The 27,802-nt window shown below is 66.2% G+C and overlaps 2 protein-coding genes across 3 annotated transcripts in view; both read right to left on the bottom strand.

Moving 5' to 3' along the window:
- Positions 1-5,821, bottom strand: part of PRKCZ (protein kinase C zeta) — a 62,393-nt gene extending 56,572 nt beyond the window's left edge. The window contains exons 1-3 of one of the 2 annotated variants that reach the window (XM_070403878.1): positions 5,625-5,821; positions 1,436-1,557; positions 1,147-1,236 (exon numbers count right to left, since the gene is read on the bottom strand). In XM_070403878.1, coding sequence (XP_070259979.1) covers positions 1,147-1,236; positions 1,436-1,557; positions 5,625-5,695 — 283 coding nt within the window. In that variant the 5' untranslated portion in view covers positions 5,696-5,821. The remainder of the gene's footprint in view (positions 1-1,146; positions 1,237-1,435; positions 1,558-5,624) is intronic. The other variant, XM_070403879.1, reaches the window with a different exon arrangement.
- An 8,847-nt stretch (positions 5,822-14,668) lies between these two features.
- On the bottom strand, positions 14,669-25,761 carry GABRD (gamma-aminobutyric acid type A receptor subunit delta). Its single transcript, XM_070403099.1, has 9 exons — positions 25,597-25,761; positions 20,015-20,127; positions 19,617-19,684; positions 19,309-19,529; positions 17,178-17,260; positions 16,665-16,802; positions 15,968-16,123; positions 15,628-15,839; positions 14,669-15,363 (listed from the first exon to the last, which is right to left on the bottom strand). Exons 1-9 carry the CDS (start codon positions 25,662-25,664, stop codon positions 15,088-15,090), a joined length of 1,335 nt encoding a protein of 444 aa, XP_070259200.1. The 5' UTR covers positions 25,665-25,761; the 3' UTR covers positions 14,669-15,087.
- Between the last annotated feature and the right edge of the window lie 2,041 nt (positions 25,762-27,802).

Below are 27,802 nucleotides of genomic sequence, written 5' to 3'. Positions count from 1 at the left end.
CCAGGCCTCCCCGGTAACTTATTAAAACAGAAGCTTAGGAAGATGGAAACCAAGCGAAAGCCACCTTCCTCTGAATCTGGAAAACGGGGTGTGTAAACGCCACGGCTGTGATGCTCGCACCCCAATACTAAGGGGACGAGGTGAACCCCGTATCTGAGCCTCGTTTGTAGAAAGAGCTGCCACAACAGGGTATTTTAACCAACTAGCAGCCCAGCGTTAGAGACAGCGACCAACGGCAGGAAACGGTGACCGTTTCACGCTCCCGCCCGCCACGCGCTGGTCGGCCACGGCTGCCCCAGCCTCACTCGTGGGCCCACAGACACCCCGCGGAGCCCTGAACATATGACGAGCCCCAATTCAAAATGAAAACCAACCTTTTAAAATATACATATTTCTTAATTGATTTCAGAGACGGAGGGAGAGAGATAGAAACATCAATGATGAGAGAGAATCAGTGATCAGCTGCCTCCTGCATGCCTCACACTGGGGACTGAGCCTGCAACTGGGCATGAGCCCAGACCGGGAATCGAACCGTGACCTCATAGGTCGATGCTCAACCACTTAGCCACACCAGCCGCGCAAAAGCCCAACTTAAAGACTCTACTGGAATGATAGCGATATTTCGATTTATGCCCCGGCTCTGAGTCTAGCCGGCTGAGGCAAGCTGGGAGCCTGGGAAGCCACAGGGCGGGTCTGTGCGTCCCCGAGCGGTGCTGGGGGGCGGTCCCCTGCTCCGCCCGCCCGCCCGCCCGCCCCGCTGGGCACCCAGACCCTCGAGCTCGGGGAGACCGGGAGGCAGCTGGGCGAGCTGGGCTGACACTCTGAGGATGCCAGTCCCGGGACTCACACCAGGACCCAGGCATCTGCCCCAGGGAGCAAGCAGACAGCTTCCTGATTCCACCGCTCACAGCCACTTTACTTGGGTTAATAACACGAGGTGCATTACGTCAACACCCTTAAATTCCTGGTGCCCTAAGACTTTAAACCGTGACCCTCCGTGTGGCTCCCAGGCCGAGGGTGGTCTGGCAAAGATGTAAGGATGGGCCCCCAGGCTCCCAGCCCGTGGAGGACAGCCCTGGAGAGCCCTGCCCCGCCCACCCCCCCCACCCCGGGGCACCCACAGCGCCTGCCGCGCCCGCCACTGACCGTGAATGATGAGCCCGTCGCTCCTGCGCTGACAGGACAGGCGGAAGGCCTCCTCCAGCTCCATCTGGGAGGACACAGTGCAGGGGTCACCTGGGCGGCAAGACACACGGCTGAGGCCACCGCAGGCCTGAGGCCAAGGGGTCCCCGAGACCCGCGGCCGCTCCCCCAGAGCGGAGGGAGCCCGGGCCCCACGTCAGAACAGTCTCCACCCGGCAGGGAGGCGAGTCCACGCAGGGCCCGAGGCGGCCCCTCGGATGCACAGATGGAGAGAGAACCCCAGCCCCCCTACCTTCACTGTCCACCCACTTGAGGGTGAGCGGCTGGTCCTGCGGGAGGCTGCACATCTCCCTCACTTCCGCACACAGCTCCTCGAAGGTGGTGGCGGCGTCCAGGCTGGTGACCAGGATGACCCTGGGCGAGAGGATGCGGAGACGTCACCAGCGTGGACACGCACATCAAGTGTAAGGCAGACGACCGATTAGCCAGATTACCGACTAAATAAATGGACTGCCCCAGAACCACTGACCACGCGTGTTACATTAGCTCCACCAAGGCCCCCGCACCAAGGGATGAGCTGTCCTGGAGCCTGGGTGTCCCCAGGGGGGACCCGTGGGGGGGGGGGACGGGGGGGGGGACGGGAGGGCCCCTAGTGGGCGTGGGGCAAGCAGCGGCTCAGGCACCAGGTTCCAGTCCTGCCCAAAGTCACCGGGTCGGGGTGGAGATGCGGGTGGGGATGGGGTGGGGGTGGAGGAGGGTGGGGTGGGGTGGAGATGCAGGTGGGGATGGGGTGGGGGCGGAGGAGGGTGGGGTGAGGTGGGGGCGGAGGAGGGTGGGGTGGGGTTGAGGGAAGTGGACACAGGCCCTTCAGGTCAAGCCCATCTGCTCCCTTAAACCGTCCCCCAAACCTGGACAGTGCGGATGCGCGAGCGCCCCGGCCCCATCCCAGGACTGGGGCCCCAGCAGGAAGGGACAGCGGGTGGGGGAGGGGCAGGGAGGACAGCGCAGTGACCCGGGCCCTGGAGGACCGTCCGCTGCCTCCGGCACAATTATTTTTGAGAAGCCGAGTCACAGAAGGCCACCGCCTTTCATCTCTTCCTCCAGAAATGGGACGCTGACGCGGGAGGCCGCAGGCGGCTCGGGGATTCTGGGTCACCTCTGAGGGCTGGCCTTCACAGGCGGGGCGCCCCCCCCCCCCCAGACGAGGGAGAGGGCTGTTCTGCTCCCCCGCTCACCCTGAAACAAGCGCCAGTCCTGTCCTCCCCCCGCACCCCCCAGGGAAGGGGAGGGACGTGACTTTGCTGAAACAGCGGGGAGCTCGTCCTCAGAGCAGAAGCGAAGCTGCAGGGATGTCCCCCATGTTGACACCCCGAGTGCAGAGCCTTAAAAGCATCTGCCGGGCCCTGAAACGTGCCGACCAGAGGAGAGCAGGTCTGCGCGGTGCGAGCCCCGCCGGCTCCGGAATTCCACCAAACAAGGGTTTACAGTCTCTGACCACCAGGATCCAGGACCCGACCGAGGGCAACATCTCGGGAAGCACAGGCGCCCAGGGCCCCGCCCACAGGCCTGGCTCACATGGCTGCCCCCAGCTGCCCACCCCCGCCCTCTGGGACTGGCCATCGTCTGCTCAGAGACCCTCAGCACCTGCCCCAGCACCACAGCCGGTGGGGTGGTGTCTCAGCAGATGGGGAACATTCCCACCCGCCTACCCCATCACCCTGGGGTCACCCTCACCTGACCCGGCATCCACCATCCTCCTGACCCCAGGAATTCCGGAAGTCAGGGTCTGCCACCCCTTCCCCTTGACCTCCCCCTGCATCCTACCTCCAAGTGGAAGCTCCTGTTCCCCCCAGGACCCCTCGTCACCAGCCTGCCCTGACCTCAGTGCCCTGGGCTGGGCCATCCCACCCCCACTCCCACCCCCACCCCCACCCCCAATGCCGGACCCCTGACCACCAGCCCTAATCTCACCCCAATCGGAATCAAGCAGCCCCTGAGCAGGACGGAGCCTCGGGCGGTGGCCAGGGATCAGCACCCAGCAGCCTGGTGACTGCCCCTCCCTGGACCCCAGGTCTCCCGGCCACAGGACCGGGCCCCGAGCTTTGCACACGGGGTCCTGGAGCTGGAGCGAGGGAAGAGGGAAGACCCAGCCGTCATGTCTACGATCTTAGAAAAGCAGCATCCGAGGCTCGTCTGGGAAGATGAGGGCCCCAAACCTGCTGAGCATCACCCCAAAAATAACCCGGAAAAATGCAGGTTCTGTCAGACCCCAAGGACCACACACCCTCCAGGGGCCCAGCTGGGTGGGAAGGAGGCCCTGATCGCAAGCCTTTGGGGGGAGGGGGGGCTCAGGGGATGGGCAAGGATGACCAGGAGAAGACATCGCCACTGGGGGCGGCGGAAGACCCCCCCTCTTTAAGAACAGGGTCTTCGCCCGGCCGGCGTGGCTCAGTGGTTGAGCATCGACCTATGAACCAGGAGATCTCGGATGGATTCCGGGTCAGAGCACATGCCCGGGTTGCAGGCTCAAGCCCCAGCAGGAGGCCTGCAGGGGGCAGCCCCCAATGACTTTCACATTGACGTTTCTCTCTCTCTCTCCCTTCCTCTCTGAAACCAATAAAAATATATTAAAAAGAACAGTGTCTTCAATGTATCTGGCCCTCAGCCCCTGGCCCTGATGCACAAAAACCACCTCTCATCCCAGCACAGGATTTCACCTGGACGGGGGCGGGGAGGGGTGAGGACACGTGGGCCCTGACCTTGGTGGGCGCTGACCTTGGTGGGCCCTTTCCAGACCAGCCTCACTGCCCAGCGTCACGGCCGCACTCTGAGGACCAGGCCCCCCAGCTCAGGCCCTGGAGAGGCAGGACCAATAGGAAAGGCAGGCAGGGAAGGCAGGGAGGGGCTGGGCCTGGGAAGCAACAGAGGTGCAGCCCAGAAAGAGGAGAGGAGGAGAAGAGGGGAGAGGGAGGGAGAGCGCAGGGGAAAGAGGGGAGGGGGAGGGGAAAGGGAGGGAGCAGAGGTCGGGGAGGGGAGGAAAAGGAAAGAGTGTGGGGCGTGGCCTCATCCGCTGGGGAAACCAGACTCAGCAGGTCACGTTACTCCTGGAAACCAAAGCTCTCGCCGGGGGGCCGGGCTGCGGAGGGAATGGGGTGGCCGCGAAGGGAATGGGGTGGCCTCGGAGGGAATGGGGTGGCCTCGGAGGGAATGGGGTGGCCGGGGCACCCACAACTCCCCTGCGTCTGCGCAACTTCCCCAGACCAGCTCCCATCCCCACCCAAGCTCAGCGCCCAGGGGCCCACAGGAACCTGCCCCGGGTGGCCGGAGGGTCAATTCCTACCCACCCCACCCACCAGGCCCTCTGGGCTTGCGCATCCGCATTAAGGAGAGTCGCTGCTTAGGGGACCGGGAGGTTCCAGGTGACCCGCCGGCAAGACAAGATGCTCGGCTCTAGGAGGGTCCAAGCCCCAGCAGCCTCCATCCCAGCCCACCGTCCCAGGCCAGCAGCAAGGCCCGGACTGTTGGGGCGGGGAGCCACCAACCCCCGCCGCAGCCACCTCATCTGGCAGAGGAGGCAGAGGGGGCTCCGGCCTGAGGACGCGCCGGGGTCCCCTCGGGCAGACGCCCTGCAACTGGAAGGCCGCTTTGGCCAGACGGCCCGCCCAGTTCACCGCAGGGTCGGCGTGTGGCTACACCGGGCAGCGGAGAACCGAGGGGACCAGGCGCGATTTCGGGACCCCGGGCACCCGGGCCGGTGGAAGGCGGCAGCGGCAAAGACACCCAGTTCCTCCTCCCGCGCCGTCTACACCGCGCGGGGCGGGGGGCGGCGGGGGGATCCCGGGCTCTGGGCTTCCCCACCGCCAAGTGTCCAGCGCTCCCGCCACTGACGCCTGGGAGGCGGCCGCTCGCCCCATTTCATGGCGAGGCAGGTCGAGGCCAGGGCGCCGAGCGCGCCGCCAGGCTGCTCAGCCCCCGAAGGTCCAGCCCCAGGGGAACCGCGCCCGAACCCCCAGGCGCCCCAGCCCCCCAGGCGCCCGAGCCCTCCAGGCGCCTCAGCCCCCCCGGGCGCCCGCCTTCCGAGCACCTCCGCCGGGGCCCTAACCTTCCCCGGCACCGAGACCGCCTGCGGGTACAGTGGGGACACAGGAAACCCCGATTTGCAAAGTCTGCCCGCAGTTTCCACAACCGGACAAAAAGTTTAGCCTCCGCAGGTCTGACCTTAAGGTTCCAGCGAACTTTCCAGGGAAAATGTCACCCTGGGCCCAGGGCCGAGGGGTGCGCCGCGGGGTCCCCCCCGCAGGTCCGCGCGCAGGAAACCCTCGCGGGGCTGGGGGGGCGCTGAGGCCGCCGCTCGGCGCCGGTGCGTCAGGCCCGCCCGGGACGCCCCTGGGCCCGCAGGGGCCGCGCCGTCCCCCCCGCCCCGCTCCGCGACCCGGACTCCCACCCTCGGCGCCCGCGGTGCGCCCGCCCCGGCCGCTCACCCGCTGTAGTGCGCCTTGAGGCGGACGCGGCCGCCGCTCCCGTCCATCTTGGGGCCCGTCCTGCTGGGCATGGCGCTCCGGCCGCCGTCAGCGCCGCGCCCCGGGCGCTCCAGCCATGGCGGGCCCCCCGCAGCCGGGCGCCAGGTGGGGCCGGCGGGGAACGCGGAAGGGCGCACGGCGCGGGCCCCGAGAGGCGTCGGCCGGGGCGACTCCGGGGAACTTGGGCGGCGCGCGGGGGGCGGGCGCGCGGGACGGGGCGGCGCGCGGCGGGCGGGGCGCGGACTCCGGCTGGAGGCCCGCGGGGCGGGGGGGGTCCGAACATGGCCGACCAGCCGGCGGCCAATCGGCGGGGCGGGCGGTCCCGGGCGGGGGCGGTGGCACCTGCGGCCAATGAGGGCGAGGCGGGGCCGCCACCTGGGCCAATCCCCGGGGAACCCCGCGGCCGCGGCCCAATGGCGAGGCGCGGGGACGCTACCTGTCGGGCGGGGCGGGGCGGGGCGGGGCGGGGCGGGCCCACCTGCGGCCAATGGAGGCGCGCGCGTCCCGGCTCTGCCCGGCAACCTTCCGGGCCGCGGCCGCCCGCCCTCTGGGTCCGCCCTGCGGGTGAGCCGTTCGTGCGGTGCGCGCCGAGGCCCGCGGTGCCCGGGTGGGGTTCCCTGGTGGGGTCCCCGCGCCTCGGTGCCCCGGGACTTGGAGAGGCCGCTCTCGCGCCCGGATCCGCTGAACCGAGACTCTAGCCGTCGGTGCTAACAGGACCCCGGCGACTCCAGGGCGAGCGCTGACCGAGTGGACCGCGGGGAGGGGTCGCTAGTGACCTGCGGGGAGCGGGGGGCAGAGAGAGGAACCTCGGCCTCCGCAGGGAGGGGTGCGGTCAGGAGCTCGGACCCGGAACCCCAAGGCGCTCCCACAGCGGCTCTCCGGTCGGGCCAGCTTACAGATACGGAGGCAGAAGCTGCGCGGAGCAGACGCCCCGGCGGAGAGGGTCCGGGCTCCGCCGCTTGTCCCGGCCACGGCCGCCCTCCCCCTGCGGAATCCACGGCCGCATCGCAGGGGCGGCTCGTCCACTCGCGGGCGGCTCCCTCTGCTCCCGGGACAGGGGGCTGCGTCTGCCCGTGACCTTCCTCTCTGAACCCACAACGTCCCTCTTGGCATTGGGTCTGGACAGTCGCCCTTGAACACGATCCACGCGCCCCACGCCCCCTCCAGGGCCCGGCATCCTAGGCCCTTAACTCTGGGGTTGGGTTTCCCGAGGAGCCCGCCTCTTCCTGTTACATCGCCAGGACCCGTGTCTGCTGCTGGCAAAACCTCCCCTGGCCCCAGGTCTGCAGCCCCCGCTGCCACCCCCACCCCCACCCCCACCGGCCAAATGCGCCCTCCCCCAGGCCATCCCTACTGCCTCGCTCCCGCCCCTCCCACTCCCTGCCAAGCCTTCACCGCCCCTCACCTGGACGCCCCTCACCTGCGCGCCCCTCACCTGGACACTCCTCACCTGCGCGCCCCTCACCTGCGCGCCCCTCACCTGGGCGCTCACGCTGTCATTCCGCAGGTGCTTCCTGCCGCCTCCCTGGTGCCAGGCGCTGGAGGGGAGCCCAGTGGACAGTCCCTGTGGTCACAGAGCCCGTGTTCTCCCTGCAGGTGGCGCAGAGAATCCTGCTAGAACCCACTTCACCTGCTTGAAAAAACAGCAGAACCCTCTGCACCCCGCACCCCCCGCACCCCCGCCCATTGCTGGCTCCTTCACTGCAGAATCCCTGGGCGGCCATATTCCTCACCTCCACGTCACCTCCCACTTTCTCCAGCCGGCCCCGACCCCCCAGGACCCCCCAACCCCCAGGATGCCTGTGTTTTCAATAAATGGTCGCCCTGGCCCCAGTTCAGTTGGTCAGAGCGCCCTCCCCCACTCACCAAGGTTGTGGGTTCCATCTCCAGTCAGGGCACATACAAGAAGCAACCAATGGACGCATATGTAAGTGGAATAACAAGTCGACATCTCTCCTTTCCTCTCTCTAAAATCAATTTTTTAAAACTAAATACGATGGTCCATCCTTAGACTTCTTCTTAGTTGACCTTTGCCGGGTCCCTTAGCAATGCCTCACCCTCACATGCCCCCCCCCCCCACGCCTGCTGCCTCCTCCCCTCAGGCTTTGGCCCCCAGTGCCGCCGACTCCCCTGACCCTGACCCCCACCACACACACCTCCCATCTCCCCCCCTCTGACATGCCCTCCCCTATAGTCATAGAGAAACACAGGGGTCCGCTGTGCCAACCCCACCCTGTCCCGGGCCTCAACGTGAAGACCTGGGCGGCCCCTTGGCCTCCTCCCTCTGACACCTCTCGCCTGCAAGTCTGGAACGTTCCGCCCTCGTCGTGTTTCCAGATTCCCAGCACATCCTGAACCTCCATGGCGACCACCTGGTCCAGGCCCCGCCCTCTGCTCTGGGGTTTGTGCAGCAGCCTCCAACTTCCTTCAACACCAGTCAGTGTGTCCGTCTGTGCAAAAAGTCTCAATCATTTGGGGGACCCATTGGGGCCTCAAGGGCAGAGGGTGTGGTCCTGACACAGGCGTGCCCGTCCAGGCCGCTGTGTCCACCGCCGGCTCTGCACTCTGGTGACCAGGCGGGGAGGCTCCCAAATTTTTCGCTCACCAATCCCTCCAGGCACGGTGAGGGTCGGCCCGGCAGCCTGGGTGGCCACTGTGTGCCCGTGTCTCCAGCATCACACCATGGAATGAATGAGTGAATGAATGAATGAGTGAGTGAATGAATGAATGAGTGAATGAATGAATGAGTGAATGGATGAATGAGTGAATGGATGAATGAGTGGATGAATGAATAAGTGGATGGATGAATGAGTGAATGAATGAGTGAGTGATTGAATGAGTGGATGGATGAATGAGTGGGTGGATGCAGAGGTGAAGTGCTGGGTCAGGCCAGCCTGCCAGGACCCCAGGCCCCGTGTTTGGGGTCCCTGGACAGGTTCCCCCTCTCCGGCTCCTGCAGTCCGAGGCACAGAGACTCAGTGTGGGAACTCCCAGCACCGCTGGGCTGGCGGGCGGAGCCGGGAGTGACCCTTGGACCGAAGCCCGGCCAGGACAGGCCACAGCCGAGGGCGGGTCCTTTCTCCTCGGCAGTTTCTGTTCGCCCAGATTCCCCACAACCTCACGCACTTCCACAGCCACCAACACCTCTTCTTCCCAAACGGAGAAGACAAAGGCGTGTGGTGTGGTTTTAACGGCTATAAAGTGAAGCCGCAAATACCCGGGAGGGAGGGTGTGGGCGGAGACGAGCCCTCCGGGCCTGACCTGCCCTCTCCCTGACGCGCCAGGACGCCAGCCTTCCGTCCGTCCATCCCTCCCTCCCTCTGTCCCTGCTGTCACCGGACTGGAGGGCGGTGCGGGGTGGTCGCTTTCCAACCAGGTGTGGGCCGAGGGGTGGAGGAGGGTGGCCAGGCCCCAGAGGGCAGGTGGGCCGCACGGCCTCCTGCCGAGGTCCCCCCCCCTTCTCCTCCCCTCACCTTCCCCCCTGCAGCCTCTGATTTTCTTTGATAAACGTGCTTAATGATGATACTTTCCTGGGGGGGGGGGGGGGGGAGCCAGGCGGAGTGTGTGCTCAGGGACACTCAGCCCAAAGCCTCCTGTGGTCACTGTCCCTCCCAGGGGGCCTTTCCCCGAACGCCCCCCCCCCCCAGGCCACGCCATCCTCATTAAGCTCACAGATGGCATTCGTGCCCAGGGAGGGCTGACTGTGGGAGCTGGCCCTCATGGAGCTGGGAGCTGGGGTACTGGTCACCCCGGCGGGTGTGAGCTGACCCGGGGGGGGGGGGGGCGGGCAGAGCTCAGCAGGTCCCAGGAAGAGCCCAGGACATCTGCTGGCAGGTGCTTGGCCCACGCAGCGGTGGGAGGGATGGGGCGGCTGACGGTTTCCTTCCTTGTCCCAGATCGTGGGGTCTGCAGAAACCAATTCAAGTGACGACGTTCGCTGCACTTGTTCACTCATTCGTTCAACGGGTGTCCACCGAGGGCCGACGGGGGCCCCAAGTTGTGCCAGACATGGCTGTTCCCTCATGGACCCTGCACACACCCGTGGGGGGACAGGCCACTGTCATTGGGTCACACAGACATGGCAGCCGGAGAGATCAGGTCTGACCAGGCCCCACCAGAGAGGGCGCTGTGGGACCTGAGGGTGCAGAGAGTGGAGCGGGAGAATGGCACCCAGAGGGCTGGCCTGTGCAAAGGCCCTGTGGCCGCAGGGAGCAGGCGGTCAGCAGGCGAGGGACAGGTGAGGCTGCGAAGTGTTGGATCAGACCCCGGGTCCTCGGGGGCCCTCCTTAAGGAGGGTGGGGAGCCAGGGACACGGCCTGGAAGTCCGAGGCACAGGTGGCTCCATCTCCATCTCGCTGTGCAAGGTCCCGCCCCGGAGAGGGAGACGGGGAGGGACGTCTGCATGGCTGCGGCTTCCGGGCCGGGCACATGTCTCTGTGCATTTCCCTGTTGTCTGCGGGCGTGCGTCCATGCAGATGTGTCTGTGGGCATCGAGTGCCAGTTACTAGTCACGGCCTCTCGGCTCCAGAGCCACTGTTTATACCTGTGGTCGCAGGTGGGTGCCTCGCAGGGAGCGGCTGTGCTCTGCGTGGCTGGTATCGGATCCTTCCCGGTGGTGGGGCCGCTGCTAGCATCTCCCGCCCCGGAGCGCAGTGCTGCGCGGCCCCAGTAGAGGGCGCGGGAGGGACGTGGCAGGAGGAAGGGGCTCGGGGGCTCCGGGTGGGTGGGTGGGTGGGTGGGTGGGTGCCCGGTGCCAAGTTCATGACACAGGCCCCGCCCCACGCCGGCCTGGGCGGGGCCCCTGCAGCTGGCCCTGGCGGCCCCTGGCGTCCGGCGTCCCCTCAGGGACCTTTGAGGATGTGGTATTACGGCCCATTCTCTGGGGGAGACCGAGGGCCAGGGATGCCCAGTGCTTTGTCCAGGCTCACAGGGTCGGCACCACGTGACAGGCAGCTGCAGCCAGGCCCGGGGGGACGCTGCTCATCTCTCCTGGGGCCGCGGAGCAGCTGGGTCAGAGCCCCCGGGGACAGAGGGGGACAGAGGGGGGCAGAGGGGGGCAGAGGGGGGCAGAGGGGGATGGAGGGGGGCAGAGGGGGGCAGAGGGGGGCACAGGGGGACACAGGGGGGGCAGAGGGGGACAGAGGGGGACACAGGGGGGCAGAGGGGGACAGAGGGGGACGGAGGGAGACAGAGGGGGGCAGAGGGGGACAGAGGGGGACGGAGGGGGACGGAGGGGGGCAGAGGGGGACAGAGGGGGACGGAGGGGGACAGAGGCTTGAGGCACCGCGAGCTGGAGCCGGGCCCACTTCCCATCCCCTGGCTCCTGGGAGTAAATTTAAACCCAAACTGGCCTGACATGCGTCTGAGGAGACAGAACCCCAAACCTCAGTCACCATGGCAATGCCGTAGCCGTTGCACACGCTCCTTTGAGGGTGCACACTGTTTTTGCGGGTGCACGCTGTTTTGCGGGTACATGCTGTTTTGCGGATGCACGCTGTTTTGCGGGTACATGCTGTTTTGGGGTGCACGCTGTTTTGGGGGTGCACGCTGTTTTGTGGGTGCACACTGTTTTGGGGTGCACACTGTTTTGGGGTTGCTCACTGTTTTGGGGGTGCACACCGTTTTGGGGGTGCACACTCCTTGGCGGTGCAGGCGCTTTCAGCCCGGTGAAGACGGGCAGGATCACCATTGACTCGAAGCCTCAGGGGAGACAGTGGCAGAGCCAGGGCCCATCTCCAACCCCAGGCTGAGCCGGTCCGTCCTCTCGTGGGGAGTGAGCTTGTGGGCGGGCCCTGCCCAGCCCCCGCGTCCAGGACCCCCTGTGCCGCCACCTCGCTGAGCCCACCCTCCCATTTCCTTTGCCTTCTGCTCCAAGACTGAGACGGTGGCCCCGGCGAGTGGCCCAGCGCCCCGCATTGCTGGTAAAGGGCTCCAGGGCCAGGGTGCAGGCGTGGGGAACAGGAGGTCTCCTCCTATGGCGGCTGCTGGGCAGGGTGTGTGTGGGGGGCTGGGATGCCTTCCAGAAAGGAGGCGACAGAGGCACCCAGAGCCTCAAGGTGCTCATGTCATCGGGTCTCACGTGCCGCTTCTGACACTCCATCTTAAGGAAAGAACAAACCCCTGTGCTTCCCAGTCCGCCTGTCAGTGCAGGGCTGGGGGGAGGGGGCGCCGTGGCCGGCCGCAGAGCGAGGCAAGGTCCGCCGCAGGCTCTGGGTGACCTTTGAGACCTAACGTTGCACACTCACACATGCATGCCTGCACACGTGCACACAGACATGCAGGCACACCTATGCACACAGGCACACATGCACACGTGCACACAGACATGCAGGCACACCTATGCACACAGGCGCACATGCACACGTGCACACAGACATGCAGGCACACCTATGCACACGGGCACACGTGTGCACACACACAGGCACATGTGCACAGAGACACGCTGGCACACACATGCATGCGTGCACACACAGGCACCCACATATGCACACAGGCACCTTTGGACAAGGTTAACAGTGTCCCCCAAAATTCATGTTCACCCCGAACCTCAGGACGGGACCTTATTTGGAAACGGGGCCTCTGCCGCTGTAATTAGTTAAAACGAGGTCACACGTGGAGAGGACACGCAGAGGACAAGGCCACGTGACTGGGAGCTGAGGACACCCCAAAGTGCAGGCAGCGCAGGAGCTGGCGGGGTGTCGGCGGGGGTGGGGCCTGCTCTCCTCAGAGGGAAACGCCGCCCACAGGGGGGCTTGGATTCTGGACTGAGACCTGGGGGAGAACAGACCGTGTCCTCTGTCACGGCAGCCCCAGGACACTGACACCCGCCCCACACACTCCCCGCACCGCCCTCAGCTCAGACTCTGCCTTGAGGGCACCCAGAGGATGTGGCCGTGCGGGTGAGTGTGGCGTCCGCCTCGCTCGGAGAGGAGGTCCGTGCTGTCCCTCCGGCTACGGGTGAGAGGGGGAAGCTGGGTGCCGGCCCTGACCCCCGGCCCCTCCGGCCCCTCGAGCTGTGGGGGAGCTGTCCTAGGGGAGCATTAAGAGTCTACATTGAGCCCAGCCACGTGGCTCAGGGGTTGAGTGTCGACTTAGGAACCAGGAGGTCACGGTTCAATTCCCAGTCAGGGCACAGGCCCGGGTCGTGGGCTCCATTCCCGGCGTGGGGGGTGCGGAAGGCAGCCGATCAGTGATTCTCTATCGTCATCGATGTTTCTATCTCCCTCTCTCTTCCTCTCTGAAATCAATAAAAATATATATATTTTTAAAAGAGTACGTTGATACTGTGCCTTCCAGACCCCACCAGGGACACAGACAAGGAAGCCCCGGCCCCCAAAGTCCAGCCCCGCTGACAGGAGGCGCCTGGGGAGCCGCCACCTCCCGACCCGCCCGGCCCAGCCGCCTTGTAGCTGGAACGCGAGGCCGCCCCCCCCCCCAACCCCCAGCTGGCAGCCTCGCTCCGCCCGCCTTCCGTCGGCTCCTGGCACCACCAGAATAGAACTCTGTTTAAAAGCCTTTTCCCGGCTCTTTTCCCCGCCCGCCCGGTAAATATGCAGCAGAAATAGCAGCCTGCAGGCTGGGGGTGGGGTGGGGGGCGGGGGTTGCGTGGGGGATCAGCCGGAGCTCCTGCCCGGTGGGCCCGGCTGTGTGGGCGCTGGCGGCACAGAGCAGCTTTAAATAGCTCCTCGTGGGCTTGTGCAGCGAGAGGCGCCCTGCGAGCCGGGCAGGCGGAGGGCGCGGGGGCGGCCGGTCCTGGCAGCGCTCGGGTGGCCCCCAACCTCTGGGCCAGGGGACCCAGCAGCTCCTCGGGCTTTGAACCCACCTCCGCGTCCCCGGAGGCCCTGGCAGAAGGCTGGGCCTCAGGCAGGAGCCGGGTGCCCGGAGGAGGGCGGGGCCAGCAGTTTTGACCCAGCGGGGTCTTTAGCGTGCCACCCCTGGGGAACTCCCAGGGAGGAGGGGAGCGGTGGCTCTGCCCGGGGTCGCCCGGGCCAGGGGGTGCTGGGCAGGGGCAGGGAGAGAGGGCTGCTGCTCCTGGGCAGCACTGTCCCCATCTGTCTGTCTGTCTGTCTGTCCGTGGAGCTGGCTGGGCTGGGCCGCCCCCTATGGTCCGGCTGACCCAGATCCAGCTCTGCTGTCCTGGCACCAGCTCTCTGCAGCTCCCACTCCTGCTCACGCTGCAGCCCGGAGCCCCTGCTCTCGGCCGGCCGTCTCTCCCCCGAAGGACCCGCAGCCTTGTCCCTGGGAGCAGGTGGCAAAGGGGCTGCAGGTGCCAGGGTGCATCTTTAGGGGCGGAGCCTAGAGCTGGGCTGGAGGTGAGCTGGTGAGCCCCGTCTGTGGTTTGGGCAGGGGGCCAGCGCCCGCCTCTGCCCTCGGACAGGGCGGCTCTTTGGGGAGCAGCTGGGCCTCAGGGGCCACCCTGCCTGTGGGTGAGCGACTCCGGGTGTCCCCCTCACGGCCAGGACACTGGGCCCCTGGGCGGGCTGTGCCGGGAGAGGGTGGGGCGCGATGACCCAGCAGGCACCCCTGGAGGTGGCATGAGGTGGGCTCCCCGGGAGGGGCACCTGGGCACAGTAGGACCTGCAGCTGGCGACCTTGCCCACAGAGCCAGCCGCCCGCACAGCTGCCCCTGATTGAGCTCCGGCTGAGGAGGCAACACCGGAAATCGGACCCTGGTTAGAGCTGCTGTCGGGCCTCCCGCGGCCGAGGCCAGGGTTGCTGAGCTGTGGCCTTTCCCCCGCGTCTCCGGAGGCCGTGCAGCTGGGAAAGAGGCTGGGGGTTTGTGGGGACTTGATGGCTTCTGTCCTCCCATCGCCTCCTCCAAGAAGGCACCGTCCCGGCACCACGGCCGTGGGACGAGACAGGGGAGCCGCTGTGACTCCTGGACGCCCCCTGCCCTCCCACCGACACCCCACACGTGGCCACGTGGCTCAGCCTCTGGAACTCGAGTGTCTGTCTGCGGGTCCCTCTGCCCTGTGCCCCTGAGCCATGGCTGCTGGGAGAGAGGGCCAGGGGCCGGGGCTTCGCTTTATTTCATGCTGGGACCAGAGGCTCACGGCGCCCCTCCGCCCGCTCACCCAGGCAATGAGCACCCCCACACCCAGCTGCCTCCACTCCAGGTTCATCCCACGGACGCCCGGGAGTCAGGGTCGTTTCCCGAGTCAAGTGCGTGGCCCCCAGACCCTGCGCCCTGGCTCAGCCACGGGTCAGGGGCTCTGCTGTTGGGACGAGGAGCTGGGCTGGGCATCTGCAGGCGGGTGGGAGGGCCCCAGGGTGGTGTTCCGGGAGGTGGGGACGGGCCAGGCGCTGGGGGGCCGCGTGTTCCTCCTGTGTCACGTGGTCTGTCGTGGCCTCCACTCTGAAACTCGCCGATCCTAGCCACGCAAGGGTCCCTCTCCCCAGAGGTTGTGCGGCAGGAGGCCGGGCCTCAGAGGGCGTACGCCGCCCAGTAAATGATGTTGACGGCCGCGAAGGCCGCGGGGAACACGGCACGGGCGTAGATGTCGATGGTGTCCGCGTCGATGGGCTTGAAAAGGGAGCGGAGGCCTCCCTGCTTCTCGGCCGGCCCCGCCTCCACCTCCACCGACCGGTAGGAGCCCAGGAGGTTCCCGGGCAGGCGGCTGGGCCGCCGGGACACAGCCAGCTCCTGGGAGACGCCGGCAGCCGAGAGGGAGAACAGCACGATGGCGTGCTTCACATCCACCTGCGGGGGGAGGGGGGCAGGAGGCAGCTGAGCCGGCAGCCCGGCCTGAGGTGACCAGAGGTGGCCACGCGGGACGCCACCCAGGCCAGCAGCTCCGTGACCCACGGCAGGCGGAGCGGGCGGGAGCTGGGGGGTGGGGAGCGGGTGGCAGGGGGTCCGGGGCTGGGCACAGGAGACAGCCGGCCCCCCCAGCGCCCTGTGGTTTGAGCGGTGGGAGCTGTCCTTGGTCCTGAGCTCCAGGGAACCGGCACAGCCCGTCCTCACCTCTGCCCTCCGCTCCGTGACCTTGACCTTGGCCTTCTGCTTCCTCCGGTAGTCGGCGTTGAAGTGGGCGAAGGCGTATTCCACCAGCGCGGCGAAGACGAACACGTAGCAGATCCAGAAGTACACGTCCAGCGCCTTGATGGCCGACGCCCGCGGGAGGGAGGAGCGGGCGCTGACCATCAGGGTGGTCATGGTCAGCACCGTGGTGATGCCTGTGGGAGGCAGGGGTGCTGATCCTACCGCCCGGGGGGAGGCCGGCTCAGGGGGCCGGGGCCAGGCCTGGGTTCGTGGCTGACGGGGTCCCGGTCCTGCTCCCTGGGAGGGGCGGTTGGGCCGGTACCTAGAGACACCCTGGCAGGCACGGCCGCCTGGCTGATCCAGAAGGAGACCCAGGACATGGCGACCAGCAGCACGGAGGGCATATAAGACTGGATGATGTAGACACCCCGGTTCCTCCGCAGGTGGAAGTACAGGCTGAGCCGAGGGAACTGGCCGGCTGGGGGGTGGGGGGGCAGCCATCAGGACCCGGCACCACCCTGCCCCTCCCCCTGCCCCTACCACGGCCCTCGGGCCCCTGCGAGCCTCAGAAGGAAGGAGGGCCCTGGACCCCTGCCTTCACCACCGCCCCCGCTGCCTGGCCACCCGAGGGAGGAGAGCAGAAGATTTCCCAGCAGAGGGGCCAGCTCTCCCCTCCTGGCCTGGCCCCCTCCCCGCACGGCTGAGCTCGAGGAAAGAGCAGGGCTGGGCTCACGGCCCCGATGAGCGGGCAGGGGGGGCCAGGACACCAGGCAGCCCCCAGGGCTTGGCCCTGTGCACCCCGCACCCCTCAGGTGGGCCCCAAACTCAAGGTGCCACTACCCCTGGGAAGTGACAGAGGACCGAGGAGTGAGACGGAGGAAAGCTGGCCCAGGCCACACGGGGGGCACAGCCGGTGCCCGCCAGCGGTTGACCACTGACCCTCAGGTCCCCGGAGCTGGCAGGGCCTTGGCCGAAACGCGGGAGCCGGGCTCCCAGGAAGAGGCCGGCGGCCACGTTACCCGACTTGAAGTTCATCAGCTCCGTGGTGAAGCGGTAGCTGGTGATGGTGAACTGGGCCAGCTGCAGCTTGTCCAGCCCGTGGATCTGCTCCTGGTTCTCCGACCAGTAGTAGACGATGTCCTCAGCCGAGTAGCCGTCTGCGGGGGAGGCCATGTGGGCAGCGGAGCCCAGGCCCCCCCCCCCCACCCCGGCCGCAGCCGGAGGCCCTGCACACCCAGGGGAGCCCACACGGGGAGCCAGGACCAGGGAGGCCTCGGGGTGGGGGGGCTCGAGGAGCTGGCGCGAGTGCAGGTCCCCATCCCCAGGCAGCCCAGTCATGCAGGTCCGTGCCTCCCTGGGCTCCAGGCCCGGCTGCGGGGCACCCACTCCTGCTCCTGCCCGGGCTTCAGGTTCCCTGGATGCCCCTGAGCCAGGCCAGCTGCGCAGGGAGGGCCCCGCCAGCCCGAGCCTCCTGCCCGCCCACAGCAAGGTCCCCGAGACGCAGGCGCTGCCCCGGAGCCGCCGGCACTCACAGCTCTCCAGGTGCAGCGTACACTCCTGCTCGTCCATCGGGTACTTGGCCAAGTCCATGTCGCAGGCCACCGTGGCGGTGATTCTGTGCGGACGACACGGCAGGGAGGTCCCAGGGGGAGGCAGGCCCTGGAGGCTGGCAGCTCCCTGACCCAACGGGCAGAGAGGCCCTGTGCCCGCCTGAGGGGCCCCTCCCAGGAGCCCCGCCTCGCCCGTGGGCTTGGATGGCAAGGTGCCGGCTCCTGGGTGGACAGAGAACGAGTCTCTTTATTGGGGGGGGTCTCCCTTCAAGAATGAAGGAAGGGCCCTGGCCAGTGTGGCTCAGTGGGCAGAGTATCGGCCTGCGGACGAAAGGGGCCCCGGTTCGATTCCCGGTCAGCGCACAGGCCTGGGTTGTGGGCTCGATCCCCAGTGTGGGGCGTGCCGGAGGCATCTGATCAATGATTCTCTCTCATCATTGAAGTTTCTCTCTCTCTCTCCCTCTCCCTTCCTCTCTGAAATCAGTAAAAATATATTTTAAGAAAAAGAATGAAGGATGGATTTCATTCACTTTCCTCATCCTTCGAAACGCTGTCCTTGGCCTGGGGCAGGGTTGGAGGGGGTCAATGGGGGAAAGGAGACATAGGTAACACGTTCAAAAATAAAGAACTATTTTTAAAAAACAAAAGAGAGAAAACTACTACACACACACACACACACACACACACCGTGGGGCCTTGGCTTCCGAGTGTCCCGACTAACGAGTTTTTCGAGATACGAGCCGTCTCTCGGCTGATTTTTTGCTTTGAGTTTCGAGCTAAAATCCGGGTTACGAGCCAGCTTCAGACACCCCACCGCTAGTTGGCACAGCGAACGTCACAGTGAACGCCACAACATCAGCCCAGCATCACGTGTCTCATGCGTTCACTTTAATGATTTGACATACGAGTAATTTGAGTTACGAGTTCGGTCACGGAACGAATTAAACTCGTAAGTCAAGGCCCCACTGTGTGTGCGTGTGTGTATATATATATATATATATATGTATATATATATATATATATATTTTTTTTTTTTTTTTTTTTTTTTTTAATGGTAGACTTGGTGGCTGAGCCGGGGCCCAGGGATGGCCCAGGCGTTCCCGCCGACCTGGGTGGGAGCAGGCCCAGCGGCCAAGTGGCCTGGTTTTCCAAGAGAATTTAGATTCCTACGTAAACCTCCTGGTTTTTAAAATGTTGCCAATTAATTCCATGTTTAAAAGGCATGTGTCAGAAAACACGTGTTCAACTACACGGACACGCATGTTCGTAGCGGTGCCGCTCACAGTCGCCCGAAGGTGGACCCCGCCCGGCGTCCGTGGGTGGGCGCGTGGACGCAGGCACTGGGGGACCCGGGCTGGAGCACCGGCCGGAAGAGGAATGAAGCCGTGGCCCATGTTGCGACGTGGATGTGCCCCACAGACTCCACGCCCAGGAAGCAGGCGACAGGAGGTCACCCTGTGGGACGCAGCTACACAGAGTGTGTGCGGAAGGGGCAGATCCAGAGGCAGAGGCTGGTGGTTTCCGGGGTGCGGGGGGGAGGGGAGCCACCACGTCATGGGTGCGGGGTCTCCTTTTGGGGGGATGACATGTTCTGGAGCTAGACAGAGGCGATGTTTGCACAACATCATGACTGCTCAGTGTCACTGATTTGTTTATTTGTTCATCCCCAACCGGAGATATTTTCCATTGATTTTAGGGAGAGTGAGAGAGAGGGAGAGACAGAGAGAAGCATCGATGTGAGAGAGACACATCGAGTGGTTGCCTCCTCCCTGCGCCCTGACCAGGGCCTGTGCCAGGGAGGAGCGTGCACCCGAGGTACCTGCCCTTGACCGGAATTGAACCCAGGACCCTTCGGTCCACGGGCCGACGCTCTACCCACTGAGCCACACCAGCCAGGGCTGAATTGTTCATTTTAGAAGGGTTCATCTTACGCCATGTGAATTTTGCCCCAATTTTTTAAAAAAAGGTAGTGGCCGTGTTGGCCAGAAGCTGAGTCTGTCGGTTGCCGCCATCAGCGTTGGCTGGGCAGTGGCTGTTGGTCGGAGAGAGTAAATAGCGCCCCCCTCGCCGCCCCCTGCCCCCCGTGAGCCCGGGCCCGGCGGCGGCCGCTCACCGGATGCTGTACAGGATCACCCCGTCCGGCTGCAGCCGGATGAGCTTGTTCTCCACGGTCACGTCGTGGAACCAGGCGGACTTGGCGTTGACGATGAAGGTGTCGGGGAGCCAGAGCCAGTCCACGAAGCGGCTGTCCAGGCCCAGCGTCTCGTTGGTGTGGTTGTAGGACAGCCGGCCGTCCCGCCAGCTCTGGTGCAGGAACACGGTCATGGTGTACTCCTGGGGGCGGAGGGCCTGCGTCAGCCGCCGTCCCGGGGCGCCCGGTCCAATCCTGGGGCGCAGGCGGGCAGAGGCTGGCACACCTACCATGTTCACCTCGGAGATGTGGTCGATGCTGGCTACCTCGATGGCAAGCGCCACGTTCACAGGGGGGCCTGCGGGGAGGGAGCAGGCTGAGGCCAGACTCTGCATGCACACACACACACACACACACACACGAACGCACACGCACATGCACACACACATGCACACGCGCACACACACACACACACACACACACGCACACGCACACGCATAGACCCAGACCAGGAAAGCCCAGGCAGGAGAGACTGTGACCAGCCGGGCTTTAGGAGGGAGCCGTCTCAGGACAAGCCTGCAGCGAGGCCTAGGAGACCCACCTTCCCAGCTGTGTCCCTGGGGGGCTGGCGCTCAAGGGGAGCCAGCCCAGGGCCAGGGGTCACCGGCCCCGCCTGCCGCCCGCTCACCTCCGATGCAGGGGCGGAAGTTCCGGGCGTAGCCCTCCATCAGGTGGTCCAGGTTGGGCAGCCAGGAGATCTCCAGGTTGGAGCCCACGTAGTCCCCGATATCGTTCATCGCCCTGGAAACGCAGGCCCACAGGTCGCAGGCGGCACCAGGGACGGGCCTGGATCCCGACCTACGGCTGGGCCAGAGGACAGGGAGGGGATCCGAGAGCCCTCCAGGCCAGGGATCGTGCTGGAGACGGGGCCCAGGGAGGTGCCAAGGCCATTTGTCCACCGGTCCCTGCTCAGCATCTGCCTCCCCCGGCTGGGCCTGGACAGAGGCCGCCAGGGTCAGGCGGAGCCCCAGCCTGGGAGGAGCCCCCCGGCTCCCTCCACCAACGGCCCCCAGAGGGCAGCCAGCCCCAGAACCCCCACATTAAGGCCTCCCGTCCGACAGGCCTCAGGGGACCCCGACAAGGGCCCGGCCCCCAAGGAGGAAGCGTCCTGCAGGAGGGACTCAGAGCGAGGATGCAGGAGCAGGAGGCTGAGGGCCAGGGAAAGGGAGGGGCGGCTACAGTCCCAAACCTGCCCTGGGCGAGGCCGAGAGCCCGAGGGGGGTGGGGGGCGGAGGCTGCAGCCGCCTCCCGACCTCTGGCCTCAGAGCCCCAACATGCCATGTGCTTCTGGAGCCGAGCCTGACCCGGAGAAGCAGGGGGCCAGCCTCCTGGTTGCAGGAAAGTCCCACTGACACCCTGGCAGCCCCTGTGGGTGCCACACGCCTGGCCGGCACCTGGAGTCCCACACACTGACAGCCGGAAGCACGGGGCTCCCCGGCGGCTCCCACGCCCACCCTCCCCCGCTCACGCGCCCTGGGGTGGGCAGTGGCCCCAGAACTCATGCCACCCAGACCTCAGAGTGGGAGCTTATTTGGAAACGGGCTCTTTGCAGGGTGATTGGCTGAGAGGAGGCCACACTGGCTTGGGGTGGGCCTGTCCCCAGACTGGCATCCTCATCGGAGAGAACAGACACGCGGGGAGCCACCCGCCCCCCCTCCCCCAGGCCCAGCGCAGCCCAGGCCCGAGGCCCTGGGAGCGGGGAGGGGCTCCAAGTGGACGCTCCCCGCGGCCTCAGGAGGAAGCAACCTGCCCACCCTGGACCGCGGTCGTGGCCCCAGAACTGGGAGACGACCCGGCCCCCAAGTTTGGGGTGGCCTGTTCCAGCAGCCCCGGCAACTCACACCCACACCCAGCCATGGGGGGCCCCACGGCGGGGGGCAGAGCCGGGAATGACGAGGGGCATCCAAGAATAACTCCCCCACAGCCCGCGTGGCTCAGCGGTTGAACTTTGACCTATGAACCAGGAGGTCACGGTTCAATTCCCAGTCCGGGCACATGCCCAGTTTCAGGCTCGATCCCCAGTAGGGGCCGTGCAGGAGGCAGCCGGTCAATGGCTCCTTTCTCTCTCATCACTGATGTTTCTCTCTCTTTGTCCCTCTCCCTTCCTCTCTGAAATCTATGTGCATATTTACATGCATATTTATACTGATGAATATATATATTTTTATGAATAACTCTTCGGTTTGTTAGTCTCTGAATCACTTCTATTCCGACAAGGTCACCTTGGGCCCCACGCCTGGCCTGTGCCCGTCGGGGAGACATGAGGGCCCCGGAGGCTGCTGGGAGCCCTGAGACTGGCCTGAGACTGACCCGCCCGCTGAAGGCACCACGGCCGCCTGCCCAGGTGCCCACGCTGGGCTCTTCCTTAGGCCGCCGTCCCTCCTGGGTTCCCACCACCCTCTGCCACTCCACCCCTCCCCCCAGTGGGGGGCCCAGCCCGGCTCCCCGCATCCTGCTCCCTCAGGGACTGTGTCCTTGTCGTCGGCAGCCGGGCACCAGCTCTGGCTCCCCGGTGCCCGTCCGTGCAGCCGAGCTGAGGCTCCGTGTGCGGCCCCGTGTCCGGACCCTCGCCCAGCGCCCCCCGTGTGAGTGGACGGGACCCACTGACACAGAAGGGTGCCTGGCCCAGCCCGGGGCCGGCAGGGGCCTCCCGTTTCTGGAGCCGCAGCGGGTGGGGCTGGAGCTCCAGGGCGGAGTGTACAGCCCAGCCTCGGTGCAGCCGGCCGAGCCGCCGGGCCCTCCCCCTGTGCTCTCAGGGGGCCCGGCACCCCTGGGGCTGCCTGGGTTGGGGAGACCCTTGTCTGTTTCACACGTGGCCTTTTGAAGAATTGACCTTAAACCAGGAGCTTCTTAGCTGATGACACTTGCAGACCCTCAACCTGTCCCGCGGGCCCACCTTGGGGAGGGCCCGGCCCAGGATGGGGGGGCAGGAGCTTTGTAGCAAAGGATCAAAAGGAATGAAAGACGTCCCGCCCCCAGGAAGCGCGCTTTAAAGGATGACGAGGCCACGCTGAAGGTCGCTGTAAGGCATTGGGAATAGGCGTTATTTTTGGACCAGCCCAGCTGCCACCCAGCGGCAGCGCAGCCGGAACCAGGTCGGCAGGAGACGCGTCCTTCCAGGGCCTCGGGCTGTGGGCCGGGTGACGCACTCCTTCCACCCCATCCCACGCCCACTCGGGGCGTGAGGGCCAGGCCGGGGTCAGCCCCAGGGGCAGCCCCACCGTGAAGCTGGGCCGGAAGCGGCTGGACACCAGGAGATGGCTCAGCCTCTGCGACCTCGGGGAGTAAGGGGACAGGCTCTCCCTGATGTCACTTCCCACTTAGGAAGGCGCTGGTGCCCCCCGGCTGTGTAGGGGTGCGGCGGTCCCGACGCCAGGAGGGCATGCGACATGCCAGTCCGGGTCCTGGGGGGCAGGAAGGGGTGGGCGCCATGCGGGGAGCTCAGCGTGGAGCATCTAGCCCAGGGGTGGGCAAACTTTTTGATTCGAGGGCCACAATGGGTTCTTAAACTGGACCGGAGGGCCGGAACAAAAGCATGGATGGAGTGTTTGTGTGAACTAATATAAATTCCAAGTAAACATCATTACATAAAAGGGTACGGTCTTTTTTTTTTTTAGTTTTATTCATTTCAAACGGGCCGGATCCGGCCCGCGGGCCGTAGTTTGCCCACGGCTGATCTAGGGAGAGCGCTGCTGGCCCGTGACAGCCCAGGACCCCACGGTGGCCTGGGCCAGGGTTCCCTGTGGGGGGACGAGCAGAAGTGCAGGGACATGGGCCGGGCTCAACCCCCTGGGCGGAGTGGCCAACGTGAAGTGGCAGCAGCCCCCGCCCTGCGCCCTGGGTGCCAGCAGACCTCGCCCCCTCCCGCCCCTGTCACCGCCCGTGCCCCTGGGGACAGAAGGGGAAGGTGGGTGTACGAAGTGGAGCCGGGGTCCTCCTCCCCCAGGACCCCCCCATCGCACACACACAGCCCACGGATCCCTGACGGCTCTGTTTTTAGAGCAACACCCGCCGCGCTGGCACCGCAGTTACCAAGGCAAAGAGGAGCCGCCAGGAGCGCACGGTGAGCTGGAGGCAGGAGCTGCGGGCACGGCTTCTCCAGGGAGATGAGGTGCCAGCAGCAGCGAAGGCCACCCACGCGGCGTGCAGCTGGTGAGTGCGGTGCCCACGGGGGAGTGATGGTCGGACTCAGGGGAGGCGCGGCTCTGACCGGCCCACCAACGCTGCAGCACACGCTTCTCACCCCACAGAGCTCGTCCCCCCGACCCGGCCTGGGCCACGGCCGAGCAGCCAGAACAGGCACAGGCACCCCTGTGAGTCCCACTGTACCCCCTGCAGCAGGGGTGGGGACCTAGACACTGAGGGGCGAGGGGTGCAGTCCTTCTGCTTTCTGGGGGGAAGGGACACGGAGGCTGTCTGCAGGTCGCCGCGGAGGGCCGCCAAGCGCAGGCTCTCCTAGGCCGGGCCACGGCCTGACACCCTTCTGCACACGCAGGCACCTCCTCGCCCACACCCAGGGCCTGGCCAGGCGGGGTCGGCGTTCGGAATGTGTCAGCCTCCAGATAGGAGGAGGGTGCCGGGCAGACCTGGGGGCTGGAGCACATCCCAGCGGGACATGTACAAACGCCCCGAAATAGGACGGTGAAGGCAAGCGAACCCCTTGTCCGAGCGAGACAGGCTCTCCCGCCAGATGAGTTTTGGGGTCACACTTGGGCTAAGATGTTAGGGCTCAGAGAGCCTTGGATTTCAGAGGTCGTGGCCGTGGCCGTGGGCCTGGGTCGCCAGCGGATCGGGGCGTCCAGCACCCGCGGCGACGCCGCCTCCACCTGCCCCTCCCGGTTCTGGGCAGGAGGGAGGAGGGAGCAGGAAGGTCAGCGGGGCTGGTGAGGAGCACAGCCCCCCAGGACGAGGACGCGGACGGCGAGTCAGTCCTGCCCGGGACCCTGGCGCAGCGGCCAGGCACTGCCAGCCCCAGGCCTCCCTGCTCTGCCCCCGACGCCACCTACAAGGAAGCTCCGACCACCCCCACCCCCCCCCCCCGCCCAGGACGGGCTGCCCGAGAGCCTGCAGCGAACAGGCTGGCGGCCAGCCCTCGGCTCTGCGTTCTTTGACATCAGTGGGCTGACCGCCACGTCCCAGGTGGGGGGGGGGGGGCTGTTTTTGTGTGTTTTTTGTTGTTAATCCTCACCTGAGGATATTTTTTTCCATTGATTTTTTCAAAGAGTGGAAGGGAGGGGGTGAGACAGAGAGAGAAACATCAATGTGAGAGAGACACATCGACTGGCTGCCTCCCGAACGCTCCCTGGCGGGCATCGAGCCTGCAACGAAGGTCCGCGCCCTTGAACCTGCAACCCTTCAGTCTGCGGGCCGACGCTCTAACCACTGAGCGACCGGCCACGGCGGGGAGGAGGGGGAGGTGCCTGTTCTGGCTCTGGTTTCTCTGCAGAGCCCTCTCACCAAAAGGCCCTCCACTCCCATGGGAGGTGGCCAGGCCAGGGCTCAGGCCGCTGGGCGGCTGATGCCCAATTCAAGTCGCCAGAGAGGAGACGAGCAAGCAGGGCCGGAGCTGGTCCCCGGGAGCCAGAGGGAGGGCTCCCAGCCTGGGAAAGGGGGCCCCCGTCCTTCTCTGGGGGACGGGCGCTCACCCCCTCCCGACTGTAGGGGCGCCAGGCTGGCTCCCGCCTGCACACTCCAGGGCTCAGGGGGCGCCCTTTGAAATGGCCCCGGAATGGAGACCCCCGCGCTCTCCCCCTCATCCTGTCGGCCCAGCCCGGCTCCGGGACCAGGACCTGGGGGGTAGCCCTGCTCACGGAGGAGCGGCCGCCTCCTGTTCCCGGGATCTCGCCTTCCCTCCTGCCCGCAGCGACGCCTAGAAGGGCACCCGCCGGCCGGGGACCCGCCAGGCAGGGACCCGCCAAGTGCCGGGGCTCCAGGCGGACCTGGGAGCGGCTCCCGCCCGCCTCCCACCCGCCGGGCCGGTTCAGCACCCGGACGGCGGACAGCGCCCCGCGCGCCGACCCTGCAGGCGGGAGTCCGGGAAGAGGGGGACCGACCCGCGGAGACCGGGCGGGGGCGGGGATACGGGGCGAACTCGGGGTGGGGGGCGGACACGGGGGTGAGGGTGGGACAGGGCGCGAGCGCGGGGGCACTCGGGGGGCAGACACGGCGGCGAAGCTCCCTCCGGCCGCCCGGGCTCGGCGGCGCGCTCACCTGGTGCCGCGGGGCTGCTGCGCGCAGAGCAGGAGGAGCGGGGGCAGCAGCCGGGCCAGCTCGTCCATGGCCTCGGGGTGCCGGGCGCCGGGGGGCGCGGGGCCGGGGGCCGGCAGGTCGCGGGCGCTCGCGAAGTTGCTTCCCCGGCGGCCGCGGCGGCGCACAGGCGGGCGGAGGCGGGAGGGCGCGCGGCGCGGGGCGGGCGCGAGGGCGGAGGAGCGCACGGAGGAGCCGCCCCACCTGGCGCCCCGCCCGCTCGGCGCCCGCCGACTCCTCCCCCCGCCCCCAGCCGCGAGCACAGCCCCCCCTGATCCCGGCCCGGGGTCTGGCACCGCAGTCCCACCGCTGCCTGTCCAGGTGGCGGCTAGCGGGGTCCCTGCGCGCACAGCCCGGGGGCGGCGGCCTCCGGTACCGGGTCAGGGGCCTTCGGGGACGCACAGCGTGAGGACCTTATCTCCGAGGCGGGGTTTTCCAGTTTGCGGGGCTGTTTGCGGGGCTCGCGGGCCAAAGGAGCTGATTGGGGCGGCGCGGGGGTTGGGGTGGGGGTGCCGGCGTCCCTGCAGCCTCGCCTTCTCCTGGGGGAGACCCCACCAGCACCTCCTTCCAAAACTCTCAACACAGTCTGACCGGAGTGGCTCAGGGGTTGAGCGCCGACCTATGAACCAGGAGGTCACGGTTGGATCCTGGGTTTGATTCCCGGTCGGGGGTTCTATTCTCGGTCGGGGCACAGGCCCGGTTGCGGACTTGATCCCCAGTGTGGGGCCTGCAGGAGGCAGCCGATCAGTGATTCTCTCTCATCATTGATGTTTCTCTCTCATCCTCTCCCTTCCTCTCTGAAATCAATAAAATTATATATTTTTTAAAACCTGTCAACACGGAGCCTGAGCAATAGCCACAGGGAGAGCTCTGCCCACCGCAGCCGGCTGACGGGAGCGGGAGGGTGGGCCGTGGCTGCTCCCCTGGCCAGGGTTCTGCGGTCACAGCCCGCTCAGGCCTCGAAGGGGTGACCTCTTTGCCAGGCGGACAGGCCCCATCACACCGTCCACATCTGGCCACATCCTCCAGGAGCCACGCAGATGACTGGGCCCCGGCCGCAGTGGCAACCACCCTCCCCACCCCCCAGAGTGCGGAGGACGCCGAGGCCTGGCACATTTCCTGTTTTAGTTCCTTTGAACATAAAATTCTGCAGCAGTTTCCCAAAAAAAGCTGATCCCCAACTTTAGGCATTTATTCACTCTGGACTCGATGTCAGCTGCCAACAGACAGGGAGCTGCTCGTGGGGGCCCTGGAGGACGGGCACTGGTCCTGGGAGGTCTGTCCCAGCGCAGGAGCGGGTGGAGGGAGAGTGGGAGGCTGTGTTGCTGGGCATTTGCACCCCAACCCTGAGTGCCAAGGCCAGAAGGAGGGCTGGTCCCCGCGCTCTCCCCCGAAGCTGGAAACGGGCCCCAAGAACGCCGGCCGGGTCTCAGCGGACGTGCCTCCCGTGGGGGGACCTCCCGCTCTGGCTGACCTGGGTCCGTCCAGTCCAGGAGCCCTGGGCTCGAGGTGCCCACAGGCCGCACATCCGAGTGTGTGCCTGCGGCCACGTGGCCTCGTTCCCACGTGTCCATCTGCCTGGGTTTGCTGGGGGAGTCGAGGAATTAATTCATGAAAAACAAACAAAAAGCAGTGCCCAGAGCACGGTCAGGCTCAGAGCAAGTGCCGCGAGTGTCCCCGAGGATGATGTTGTCATCCGCCCCCGCCCCGAAACAGGGACCCGTCTGCCTGCTTCTTCATGGCGTCGCCTGTGTCCAAGCCTCTGGCACACACTAGGCGATTAATAAATGTAGGAACACACGGGCTCAGAGTCTCCGAAGCCAACGCGGGGGTGTGATTGGCGGCCCCTGGCTGCCCGGGCCACGCAGGGGCTCCCGCTGCCTTTCAGGCCTGAGCTCTGGGCCCCGTGCGGGACGGTCGGTCGCTGCCCTGGTCCCGGCGTCTCTCAGAGGCTGTCAGCACCGGGAACTTCTCAGTATTTATTTTTTTTAATTTATTTTTTTAAATACATTTTTATTGGTTTCAGGGAGTAAGGGAGAGGGAGAGAGAGATGGAAACATCAATGATGAGGGAGAATCATTGACTGGCTGCCTCCTGCACGCCCCCTACTGGGGATCGAGCTCACAACCCAGGCATGTGCCCTTGACTGGAATCGAACCCGGGATCTCTC

This window comes from Myotis yumanensis, unplaced genomic scaffold (genome assembly GCF_028538775.1).
Source record: "Myotis yumanensis isolate MYYU_CA2020_CCGP unplaced genomic scaffold, mMyoYum1.0.hap1 SCAF_2, whole genome shotgun sequence".
Lineage (NCBI taxonomy): Eukaryota > Metazoa > Chordata > Mammalia > Chiroptera > Vespertilionidae > Myotis > Myotis yumanensis.
This window is presented reverse-complemented; position numbering and strand designations above follow the sequence as displayed.

Excerpts from the sequence above, each read along its gene's own strand:
- GABRD (XM_070403099.1), bottom strand. The coding sequence starts at position 25,664 with ATGGACGAGCTGGCCCGGCTGCTGCCCCCGCTCCTCCTGCTCTGCGCG. Across the intron at positions 19,530-19,616 it reads ACATCTCCGAGGTGAACATG|GAGTACACCATGACCGTGTT; the intron begins GTAGGTGTGCCA and ends CTCCGCCCCCAG. Across the intron at positions 17,261-19,308 it reads GTGATCCTGTACAGCATCCG|AATCACCGCCACGGTGGCCT; the intron begins GTGAGCGGCCGC and ends TCGTCCGCACAG.